General features: G+C 43.5%; 1 protein-coding gene across 1 annotated transcript in view; it reads left to right on the top strand.

The window, feature by feature from the left end:
• ZDHHC15 (zDHHC palmitoyltransferase 15) overlaps positions 1-11407 on the top strand; it is a 105624-nt gene extending 94217 nt beyond the window's left edge. The window contains exons 11-12 of the mRNA XM_073599500.1: positions 5917-5997; positions 8476-11407. Of these exons, the coding sequence (XP_073455601.1) occupies positions 5917-5960 (44 nt within the window). The 3' untranslated portion in view covers positions 5961-5997; positions 8476-11407. The remainder of the gene's footprint in view (positions 1-5916; positions 5998-8475) is intronic.
• Positions 11408-13125: the final 1718 nt, after the last annotated feature.

Raw genomic sequence — 13125 nt, 5'->3', positions numbered from 1 at the left:
GAGAGCCGCTTGGCAGAAGGGAACGGTGGACTTCGACGGGGCAGCTATCTCCTATCTTTCCGGATATCTCCCGGGCAACCCTATGGAGGAGAGCCATGCTTAAACCCCTGCTGGAGTCTCTGCGTAGTACTCAACTTCAATACCGCTGGGGGTTCCCACTACAGTTGACGGTACGTAAGGCGGGCGCTTCATACACCTTGAGACGCCACTCGGATCTCCCTGAGCTGTTTAACTTCCTGGGGATGGAGGAGATCCCCCTCCAGGACTGGCTGTGTTACATGTCTGGTGGAGATTCTCGCACGAGGCCGCGGGCGCCTCCTCACACACAGCCCCGCCGCTCATCAAGGCGCAGAAGGAGAGATCACACGCCAATAAGAGCCCAGGATCCTGAGCCGTAACACCAGCGGTTGCCCACAAGTGAGTGTCCCCGAGACCTGAAATGTCTGCCGCTAAACTGTCTGACTATCCTCCCCTCCTCCTTTCCTCTCCTTCCCCGCCCTGCCTGCCAGTTACGCCCGCGGCCCCCATGGAATGACCCCCATGACGATTGGAACTACAGATGTTCCCCCCGGCCCCCCTTCCCCCTCTAGAAGTGAGAGACTGCATTGACTCCCCCTTCACCGATGTGCGCCTCTCCCCTGCTCCGGGACGGTGATTGTGTCTCGCCCCTCTCAGTGGGAGGATCTACACAGGAACGCCAACCACTGACGCCCATTCAGATTGTGAAGCCCGGGGCGGCAATGAGGATACCGTCTGATCAGCTCGGTGAGAACTATCCACACTGGGACCTCTTGCCTGGTTGGGAGGGGGGTGGTTGGGATCTTCTTGGGGAGGAGAGCGGCCGGGAGTCAGGGGAATACACGCTCCTATGCACGGACTTATGCCTACAATTACAGGATGTTGCAGATAAAGTGCAGTGAATTCTGCTTGAAGAGACAGTTGGATGTGAGATCATTTGCCTTATATAAAAAATGTACTATTTCTAACATGTTGCATTGATTTCAGGAGTGTTGGGAGAGGGGGGAGGTTGTTTTTTTTTTTTTTTTTTTTTTACTAGCTGAGAGGGGACTAAATGTCTGATGCTTACCGCGGGCTGACACGGCATCCAGATGAGGTTAACCTAGATAACTGTGCAGAAACACTGGAGATGCTGCTATGCCTGCCTTGGGGGTGGGAATATAATAGATCCCCCCTCCCTCTTCCTTGCACTTCCTTGATGACCTTAAAGTTTGAAATGTTGCGTATCCAGCTAGGGCTGTGCCCTCAGCTGGTTCAAAGAGTTTGGGCCATTACGTAAACTTGGCAGGACATACCAGCCATTCTTCACCACTGTTTTATATAAATAGACTGGTGGGGGATAGGGAGCCTCTATACCCTGCTGTACACAACCACTTTCCCCACATAGGGTTACACCCAGTTAGTGGCTTCTTGATTGGGGGTCACTAGGGTGTTTGGAGATTAGGTCTCCCATACGCGTTTGCGTATTAGCTGTCTTCGTATCTGTTCTCTTTATCTTCTCTCGTATTTTCCTTACATCCCCTCCCGCCCCCCCCCCCTTTTTTTTTTTTCCTTTTTTCTTTTTCCCCTCCGCCAGTTCTCGTCATGACCAGGAGCGGTCAGAATCAAGTTCGCCTGCTCTCTATTAATGTAAAAGGACTCAACACCCCAGAGAAGCGCACTATTGTTATGTCTAACCCGTGCCGACAAAATACCAGGTCTCAAGAATCGTTTCTTTCCAATGGCCTACCACGGGTGTGCGTCTGACTCCAAGTCTAGAGGGGTGAGCATTCTTATTCGCAGTTCTACTCCGTGGCAGGAGAAGGATAAGTGGAGCGACACGGAAGGTAGGGCATTGTTTGTGAAAGGGACACTGGGGGGCTCTTTGGTCACTCTAGTGAATCTTTATCTCCCAAACACAAATCGGATCTCCTTTCTAGAACCGGTCTTGACCAAGCTGGGAGAATTTGTTGAAGGGGCAGTAATACTGGGTGGTGACATGAATTTTACCATGGACCCTACCCTGGATTCATCTAGGAAATCCTCTCAGCTCTCCTATGCGGCGCTGAAACGTCTAAAAAAAAAAAAAAGCCTTTATGCTTTCCACCTTGTAGACGTATGGCGGATTCTTCATCCGAACCAAAGAGATTACACATTCTATTCGCACCCCCACGACTCGTACACCCGAATTGACCTAATTATGATGCCCCAATCCCTTCTGTCTAGGGTTACGTCAGCATCGATCGGGTCCATTACATTCTCAGATCATGCCCCAGTTATGGTGGATATAGACCTTCTGACACCTACAACCAAACAGTGGACGTGGAAGATAAATGACTCATTGATCCAAATGCCCAAGGTAGTCGCAGAGGTGTCCAAGGAATTGAGGCAGTTTTTTGCCGAAAACACAAACTCGGAAACAGCCTCAACAATGGTGTGGGAAGCCCATAAAAGTTACATCAGGGGTCTCTTAATAAAAATAGGGTCCCGAATCAAGAAGGCCAGAGAGCGACAGATCTTTGAACTCTTAGGCAAACTCTGGTCTTTGGAAGCCACTCACAAACAATCGCTCGCTGTACAAACATTGACGGATTTGACAGCCTTGCGGAATCAGTTGCGTACCCTGGCTTTACATAGGGCAAAAGAGGTGATAGCCAAATGCAGGTAAACGTTCTATATGCACAGTAACAAAAGTGGTAAACTGCTGGCACGAGCTCTTAGAGCTCAACGAGCACGAACGTTTATCCCAGAAATTTATACCGAAACTCACAATAAGGTCCATACCACTGAAGCCATAGCTGAACAGTTTAAAAAATACTACACCTCTTTATACAACCTGTCACGTTCATCCTCAGAAAGGGCGTCGCAATTGGAACAGGATAACATACAAGATTATCTACAAAAATCTGGTTTGCCTCAATTATCAGAAGAAGATTTAACAGAATTGGAGAAACCCATCTCGGCAGACGAAGTAACCCAAGCAATGGCGAGCATGCAACTGGGTAAAGCCCCGGGTCCAGATGGGTATTCCCTGTTATACTACAGGACTTTTGGGGGACTTTTGATCCCACATTTCATCTCAGCATATAACGCTGCGGGAGAGGGCTTTGTCCTTCCCAGAGACACACTACGCGCACACATCACGGTTATTCCGAAGGAGGGTAAAGACCCCCTACTATGCCAAAGCTACAGGCTGATCTCATTGCTAAACATTGATCTGAAAATGTTTACAAAAATTCTCTCCATTCGGCTGATAGACCTGATCCCTCAATTGATTCACTCCGACCAAGTGGGATTTGTTCCCTCAAGGGAGGCACGTGATAACACAACTAAAGCAATTAACCTAATATATGCGGCAAGGAAACTGAAAACCCCGATGGTGCTCCTGTCAACGGACGCGGAGAAAGCGCTTGATAGGGTAAGCTGGCCCTTTCTCTTCGAAACCCTCCAGTGTTTGGGTCTCAGAGAGCGCATGATGAACTGGGTGCAAGCAATCTACTCCTGCCCCTCAGCACAGGTCAAGGTGAACGGCCACCTTTCTTCATCATTTCTGATAACAAATGGCACAAGACAGGGGTGTCCCCTATCGCCTCTGATATTTATCCTGACCCTCGAACCTTTCCTAAGATTTATAAGAGATAACCCGAATATCAAGGGGTTTAGATTGAACGCTACCCTCTCCCCAAAAATAGCCGCATTTGCAGACGATTTGCTTTTCTTCCTGACCAGCCCATTGACATCCATCCCAAATCTGCTTGCGGAACTGAAGACATACGAAAAACTGTCATTTTTCCGCATCAACTACCAGAAGTCCGAGGCTCTGGGGATCGCTCTGCCACCACCCTTAGCTGGGTTGTTTAAAGTAAATTTCCCTTTTAGATGGACCTCATCCCACATTAAATACTTGGGCATTCATTTGCCAAGCAGAATAGAAGAAATCTTCTCTCTCAACTTCCCTCCCCTCTTAGCGGCTATAAAAAAGGATCTCCAGACCTGGCAGAAAGGAATATTTTCCTGGTTTGGACGTTGTGCCATAATAAAAATGAACATTATGCCTCGGTTACTATACCACTTCCAGGCTCTCCCTGTACATATTCCCGCGTCTTTCCTTAAAGCGGTCAATAAAACCTTTGTCAGGTTCGTTTGGGCTCAAAAACCACCACGTTTGGCCCAGACCATCCTTAGATTACCTAAGCTATGTGGTGGTATTGCCTTACCGGATGCCAATCTCTACCTAATGGCATGCCATCTAACCAGAGTACTAGACTGGTGCAGGCATGGTACCTTGAAGCAGTGGGTGCAAATAGAATATGCCTTAGTTGGAACCAGACTGGACTCGTTGCCTTGGTGTCATAAGCCCATGCCTGACCGAATAATTAAACACCCGTCGGTGGGGGAAACGAGGCGAGCGGTACGCAGGGTTTTCTGCAATTTTTTTTTTTTTTTTTTTTTTGTCGCACCGCTTCCATCCCCACTCACTCCAATTATTGGAAACCCAGCTTTTGCTCCAGGTCTGGAAGACCCCAGATTCTTGCAGCTGCTGGAGGTGGAGAGATCCCAAGCAAGACATTTTCTTACCAACGGCCAGTGGAAGAATAGGCAACAAATCACAGAAGATTCCGCACTGGCGGGTTTATCGTTTTGGCAAAAGATTCAACTTACTCATTTTATTGGCTCTATGCCTCAGCCTGAATTGTTTGAGAGGCAATTAATCCCCTTTGAACTGATGTGCTTGGAACAAACTCCATTGAGACATGCTATCTCCCTGACTTACCAACTACTACTTGCTCAACCCCAGGACTCCAGACCTCCTTACATATCCAAGTGGGAGCGAGACCTAGGGATGAAATTTACAGAGAAACAAATAGAGCTGCTCTTTCTTTTTGCTCATAAGATATCCATATGCGCCAGACATCAAGAGGCGGGATACAAGCTACTAACCCGGTGGTACTATACCCCGGAAAAAATACACCAGATGTTCCCTCAAAGTACCAGCCTGTGCTGGAGATGTGGAGAGGAAACTGGCTCACTGCTCCATGTCTTCTGGTCCTGTCGAACCCTCCGTCCTTTCTGGATGGAAGTATGGAGCATAGTGCAAAAATTTACAGACCGAGAGATACCTGAGACCCCTGAATTCTTTCTTCATCACCACGAGATTCCCACCAAAGTCTATAGGAAATCAATTGTCCCTCTCCTGACCACGGCAGCGAAGAGTTGCATCCCCCTGCTTTGGAGGCAGGCGCAGCCCCCATCAGTGGCCATGTGGTTGAGAAAGGTGTCAGAGATAAGGGCAATGGAAGACTTGGTGGCCACAGAGAGAGGCCTTAGTGAACAATTCTCAAAAAAAATGGTTTTGGTGGCACGAATTTGTATACTCTGAGGAATACAATGAGCTTATGATCTAACCCCCAATGATACGTCGACCTTGCTTGTTCCCCTGACGGGGGTGACGAGACTGGACGGAGATTTGTGTACCCCTTCCCCCCCCCCCCCCTTTCTTTCTTTTTTTTCTTTTCTCTTTCTTTATTCTTCATCTATCTCTTGCTCTCTGCTTTTGGGTCGCCTGACCCCATGTGATTCACGCTATTTTCCTTTCTATATAAAGTACGGTACTTGCCGTTCATGGAGTGGTCGTGTGACATACAGAACCTCCCTATCCTACAATCTGATGGTACCCCATGGATAACGTAAATTCTTCTTTGGTTTACAATGACTATATTTCTGAATGCCATGGGAGAGAATATTGTTGTGTGAATATGTTTCTTCTGGAATGTATCTGTGTTTTCATATGATTACTTCTTTAAAAAATAATAAAATAAAGAATTAAAAAAAAAAAAAAAAAAAAAAAAAAAACTGCAAATATTGAAGAAGGACTGTTTGTTCGGAAAATCAGCTGTTTTGTATCCTTTTGTACTTCAGGTCCTCATGAGACTTCACACATAGCCATAGAAATGGACACATAGTTACTGGCACAGTTGACGTTGAAAATGCAAAGTTAAGGTATGTATGTTATATTACACTGGCAAATCTGTGTTCATATGCTTTTAGAGGACATTTCTAAAAGCATATAAATACATGTAGTAATTTCTCATTAGTATCATTAAATGTTTATTTGCAACCGTTTAGCTACATTTAGGGAAAATAGAATTATGTGCATCCAGGATCTGATCAGAAACGCTAAACACGGCTAAACCCATTTCAAAGCGGGAACATCTAAAGACAGAAAACGGTGAACTGGGAAGCCTAGAGGTTGTTTTATACTTCAAATGCCTGTGTAGGAATCATTGAGTTTGTCATATGTAAAGAATATGGTATTCTTTTTTTATTACCATGTGCTATTGCTAAAATGTCTCAGTAAGGCATTCTGTAATCCTTCAAGGTAAAGTAGATGTCTTTACCCGTTATCCACCAGGTATGTATGCTTGTAGTTGGAAAAGTCAATACAACTTTTCTGTAAAAAAATAAAAATAAAATACTTTCCAGAGTTCTTCTCCAGCGTTTAGAAACGCTAAAAACAAGAGTGGAAGTGTGAACAAAAGAACAGAGTGAAAGCATGCCTCTCACAAAATGCTCGGGTATCACTGTGCTCCTAAACCACTATCCCGCCCACAGCTCCAATCCACACATGCAGAGGAGAACACCAACCATAAAAATAAAAATGCTAAATGAGTTCTAATTGTAATATGTGGCCAAAAGCATTTAGAAGGAATATAACATAGATGGAAAACTAAATGTGTGGCCATTGTCTAAGCATCTACAATACCACTGTCGTAAAACGCATAATACACTTAAAAGGCAAAAAGGTGGCTAGCGCTGAATCACACTAATGCTAAACACTGTTCTGACGCTTGCTTTGGGGCTGGGGACATTCTATGCTGTTGGGCACCACCCCCACTCCTTCCTCACAGGGTTTGACTGACATAGCAGGAGCCAATGGCTCCCGCTGCTCTCAGTAAAGCACTTGAATGCAGAAAGACAGCAGAGCGGGGGCTGCAGGCAGACCATAGTGGATCGAGGGAGGTGTTTGGTAAGTGTTTTGGGAAGGGGGGAGCAGAGGCACAGACAGTGGATAGTTTTTTTTTCCTTAATTCAGAGAAAGCATAAAACTGCCTTTTAGTACCCTCTAGTCCATGAATCAAGCCGGCAGAGGTTTTACCACAATGGTGTGCAAGAGGAGAAAAAACATCTGTCTCTAGTGCCCCTGGCACGTAGAAAATCATCAGATGTCCACCCATTGACACAAATTTGCCACAGTTTGCCACAAGTAGCCCCATTCCACAGAATGAAATCAAAGTCTTATGTTAAGTGGACAGGAATAGGGGAAAAAAATTTACTAATGAGGACACTGGTTTCCAATGACAGCTGTCAAAAAAGGCACTTTCCTTAAAGGCGTTGTAAAGTCAGAAGGTTCTAGGTCCAGCAGTGTTGTACAAGACACTTGGCTGGCCGGGACTCCCCTCCTCATTGGCTGAGACTGCAGCGCCATTTACTCCCACTGCTGTTAATCAAAGTCAGTCAGCCAATGAGGAGAGAAAGGGGGTGGTGCCGGGCCGCGGTTCCGTGTCTAAATGGACACAGGGAGCTGTGGCTTGGCTCGGGTGCCCCCATAGCAAGCTGCTTGCTGTGGGGACACAACAGGAGGGAAGGGCCAGCAGTGCCGGACAGGGACCCAAGAAGAGGAGGATCTGGGCTGCTCTGTTTAAATCTATTGCACAGAGCAGGTAAGTATAACATGCTTATAATTTTTACCTAAAAAAAAAAAAAAAAACAAAACAAAAAAAACTTTACAATCACTTTTAAGAGGAGGTCCAGCCTGGGTAATTTTTTTTTTAATAGTCAGCAGCTACAAATACTACAGCTGCTGACTTTTAATATTAGGACACTTACCTTTCCAGGGAGCCCACAATGTCGGCACCCCAGCCGGTCTTTGGATCGACTCCCAGGTGCTGCCGCCGCCATTCCTGGTAAGGGAACCTGGCAGTGAAACCTTTCGGCTTCACAGCTGGTTCTCTACTGTGCATGTGCGAAGCTCGCTGTGATTCTAATTGGCACGGCAGTGGGGGAAAGATGAGGGGGGCTGAACTTCTGGCAGATCGGGTCGCGGCCTCATCTCCGGAAGTGGGGAAGGGGACCTGTCAAAAACAGGTCCCCGTTCCCCCTCCCCGGAAAGGTGCCAAATGTGGCCCCCGGAGGTGGGGAGGAAGCGTATAAGCGGAAGTTCCACTTTTGGATGGAACTCCACTTTAAACACGTAAAGATTTTCTCTCATTTTACAGGATAGGAAGTGAAGGAAAACTTCCCAAGTGGGACACAGATGGGAAAAAACGTTCTATTTAATTATGTAAATGGTGATATTTTGCTGAAGTTTGGAATTTATGGGGGATGATGGTGTTCAACATCTTTATCATAATGCTATTGTTTGCTGAAGTAAGTTGACTTCTGAAACTACCTAAAATATTTCCTTCTCTTGCATTTTAGGGGTCAGAATACTGGGAAAGTTTGCACGTAGCATCCGACAACCAATATCCAGGCACCCTTGCTCCACATGCAGACATTGTACAGCTTTAGAACTCCATCCCTAGGAGCCACTCAGGCTTTGAAGCTGTTGGACAAATCTGCTGCTTAAGTTGGGCAATTATTTGTATTTGGTGGGTGGGTGAAAGGAAAATGCGACCAATTGTTTTTCTTCTGCACTCTGAGAATTCTTTCTATGCAAGAGGAGTTTCAGTAACAGAGTGATTTTCATTATGTACTTTAACTTTTTGATATTCTAATTTATTGGTTGTTTAGCCAGTTGGCTTTTTGTATAAATACAGTTTACTAATCATTGTATGACAGAGGGTTATTTCCATCTAGTGTTTCCTGAAGGTATTTTACTTGGTATCTAAAACCCGGAGAAGCTGTTATAGGCACATAATAGACTGGAGGTCATTTTCTTAGTTGTAGTTGAGAATTTGCACTGTAAAACCATGCTCATCATATCCACATTTTGCCACAGCTTCATGCTCCCTTTGTCTACCGGCTTTGTCACTGGTTTATGGTTAAAATGACAAATGCCAGGCTTAAAGGCTAAGTTCACCTTTTTGTTCATCTTTTTTTTTTCTTCTAAATTCCAGCTTCCCTATGTAACTATATAGCATTAATGTACTTCTTTTGCAAAAATAAAACTGCTTTTTCCATTTATTCTACCCATGTTTACCTCAGTTGACTAGCTGAGGGTAGATGGTGCAGGGTGTGTGCTAATGAGATCAGCTGGCCAACTCCTTCCTGTGACATGATGTAAAGTCTTTTCAGGAAGTAGGGCAGAAGCAATGGAGCAGTGTTTTTAAACATCCATGAAGAAAGTGAGGTATGTGTGTGTAGAATAAATGGAAAGCTGTTTTATTTTTGCAAAAGAAGTAAATTAATGCTAAATTTGTACATAGGGGGGCTAAAATTTAGGCAAAGAAACGGTGACCTTTAAAGTGTATTTCCATGTTTGCAGCCTGATTGGTTTAACAACTACTTTTATTTGTTACATGTTTCCATTCACTTAGCATAAAAACATATAAAAATGCTGCTTACCTTTTTTTACTTGCTTACAAATTTTACCCAGTTCAGGGTGCTGGGGAATTATGCTGATAATCAACTCTGCCTGTACTGTGCTGAAAGATCCTCATCAGTTTTATACACAGTCTGTCCTAAAAATAAAAAAGATTGACGATCCCAAGGCTTGGGTGGTACATTTGTAGTTGAATGCACTTTTAAAAGAAACTGTCCCTTAATTGCACATTTTGTTTTCTAAAGCACAATAGAAGTTGTATATAGAGTCCTATGTATAATCCTGCTTCAAGGAAACATCTAGAAAGCTAAGAAATGCTCTTTTTAATTTAGATATGCTCTGTGTATGGAAACACATAAACATGAAGTAGATGTTTCTCAAATCTAACAGCCCTTGGGATTTAAAATGGAACTTTGCCTGAGCACATGATTCTAACTTTGGTATTCATAAAGCTGGTGTGAGGAAGGGAGATTATAAAGCGATCAGAATGTTGGTCATTCCTGTACCAAAGCTTAATCATCTGCTGCTGTAATTGCAGAAATTACACAATCAACAAGTGAAACAGGACTTCAGTTTCACTTCATTTTGTGCTTTGGTTTGTCAATAAGCAAAAACTGTCAAACACAGATATTTTTATTTTTTTTTAAGGTCAGTAATCAAGCAAGCAGTCATTTTCCCATTGCTTTATACAAACTGTTCAGCATACTGGAAGACCTTTTAATTAAAGCTGCAGATTAGGTTAGAAAATGGTTACTGATGTTTGAATCTTCACTGGATTAGCTGGGAACTAGGTCCAGCATAAGATATTAGTGGTGTTTGTATTGCTGTAAGCTACCAGTATTCATGGTTGCCGTGCATTGACTTAATTACCTCTTAAGGAGGAGATGTTCATGTAAGTAAGTGAATGTGCGTTTGTGTGCGTGTCTGTGCTCCTTTGACGGAGCCTTGTTTTTTACCATGTGTATGTACTTGCCTGCTAAATGTGCATATTTTGTAACTTTCAAAATGTTTCAGAGCCATCATTTATTGCTTAGTGGCCTTGTTACCAGTTCTAAATGCATTGGAAATAACACATTGCCATAAGCAGCTTGACCATTAGCTACCAGCTATTGGTTGAATCTGCTGAAATGTAGTTTTTAATTGGTTGCATTTTATACTGCTGTTAAATAAGTACTGTTATGCTTTACAGTAACTGAAAAGTGAAACAGGCTTTATCTATGCGGCTCTGTAAATTCAAGCTTTGAAGCCTCAATTTTGACTGCAAAATATGCAAACATTATTTTGCTGTTTAAGTTTGGATTTTAAAAGGATTTGCCTCAGTTTGATCAACACTGCATTAATATACATCAGCAGTCTGACTAAAGCCATTTATAATATGTATGTCCATCTAAAATAAAATTTTAGATTCATAGCCTACAAATGGGAGACGCACGTTAATTTAATGCACCACTATATATAATATGCATACATTTTGTGGACTGAATCCTAAATCATTTGGAATTCAGCCAAACAATTAGCTACAAAACATGACTATCAAAATATAAATCTGGCTACATGAATATTTATCATGCAGTGTGCTTCAGTGATGCCAGTCATTCTGAGTGAATCAGTAAGTGGCATTCTGATAAATGCTAAATGTGCAGAAAAATGGTTTTAAGTGACAGGTGCACTTTAATTATCAAACATCATGTGGTCATTTGTGTTATGATTAGTGCTTTTACAAACGGAAATGCAACAAATATTTTATTTTTTTTGTACAGTTTTTATTTTTACACTCTTGCAAGGCATTTTTAAGGGCCAACACTCCTATTTCCATAATGTTTTGCTGGATCTGCTGCCTGCCGAATAAAATGAAGTCTAATTTGTAAATACTTGGTATGGTGTTTTTTATTTCAAATACACATGATTCACATTAGTTGTTCTATTGCCCCTGGACATTAGACAGGCTAGCCCATTTCTATTTTGAGGCAGTTAAAGGCACAGTCCACCTTTTGCAAAAAAATAGTAAATGCAACAACACTTGTTTTTTTATTATACTTTTTTTTTTTTTTTTTTTTTTTGCATCTAAGCTTGCAAAGCATTACACCTGCAATCAATGGGGTGTGTGTGTGCAGTGTTTACCTTCAGCCTCCAGGTCTGTATGAAGGCATTGACCTTCTGTTATGGGGATGAAGGAAGTACGGCCTGACTTCAATTGTGGTGATGTCACAGCCCTGTGCTGAGTCCCCTCTGCTGCAGTAGCAAATGGGAATTGTGGTACGGTTAGTAAACACTGATGAGGCTGTGAGTACCTAAATTTAGCTTCTTCATGTTTTATTGAGTAAACAAGATAATACAATGAAGAAATTCCAAGTACAGCACATATGTTGCAACGTAGGTACAGAATGTTTTCTTCACAAAACAGAAGTGCGTGACCTACATGAAGTAGTGGGGCATAAACCTGGAAGTGAGTACCTGCACAATATATAGTATACCAAACTTTTGAACAGAGGAGTCAATGTGAACCATACATGAAGAAAGAGACAAAACAGTTGCAAAGCCCTCAATGGCCCAAGGTAGGCAGACATCGAGGGTATCCTAGGAGGGAGGGCGTGCGTGGCAAAATTTTGTATTTTAAAGAGGAATTTTGACTTTCCTGTACATTCCATATCATGGAGTACAGTAAGGGACATAGGCTGTATATGCATAGACCCTGGGTTACACTCTGCTACCTTAATGTGATTGGACATTGGCAAAGCTTTTGGACGCCCCACCCCACCCCACCCCAGGCGTACCTCTATAACCCTATCCCCACACCGTGAGGCCTCCGTTCCTTTAGCAAGCAATGCAGAGTAACACAGAGAGTGTCCTGTACTGTACTCCAATGATCTGGAGTTTACAGTTGAGTCAAAATCCTTTTATCCTAATAGTGCAGGACACAAGCAGGTTATTAAAAGACCCTGGGAATATCCCCAAGCAATGAATCAGAAGCAAACAAAACCATTCCAACAAGCCAACTAAACAGAAACCCTACTTACAGTTCCACTGAAAAAACCTGCAATTGAAAACCGCATTCCCGGAAGTGTGGACATCATCTATTAGAACTTGGAGAATGTGTGAACTGAAGACCAGGCGGTAGCATTAAAAAACTGAGCAACAGATGCCTGATGGCTGAATGCCCTGAAAACCCCTACTGATCTGGAGGAGTAAGTACCTCAAGGGTACTGGTTGTATCGCATCTTGTAGAACCCTGTTGGCAGAACAAAGAGTCTGTTTTTTGCATGGAGATTGAACGTATTAGAGCTGTCAGATCCTAAAAGCCACAAACCATGTATAGCAGTTTCCTTGGGAAGCTTGGTAACCAGGCACAAGAAAGGTAGGACAATGTCTTCATTAAGGTGGAAGGCTGATATCTTACGGAGAATAAAGGGTTTTACAAAAGAGAAGCCAAAGGATTTTGGAATAGGATGGACAAGCATAAAACATGTCCCTTAAGAGTAGGGATGAGCCGAACACCCCCCTGTTCGGTTCGCACCAGAACATGCGAACAGGCAAAAAATTCGTTTGAACACGCGAACACTGTTAAAGTCTATGGGGCACGAACATGA

The sequence above is a fragment of the Aquarana catesbeiana genome, linkage group LG09 (genome assembly GCF_042186555.1).
Source record: "Aquarana catesbeiana isolate 2022-GZ linkage group LG09, ASM4218655v1, whole genome shotgun sequence".
Classification (NCBI taxonomy): Eukaryota; Metazoa; Chordata; class Amphibia; order Anura; family Ranidae; genus Aquarana; species Aquarana catesbeiana.
The sequence above is the reverse complement of the archived record's forward strand: the minus strand, read 5'-3'. Positions and strand labels throughout refer to the sequence as shown.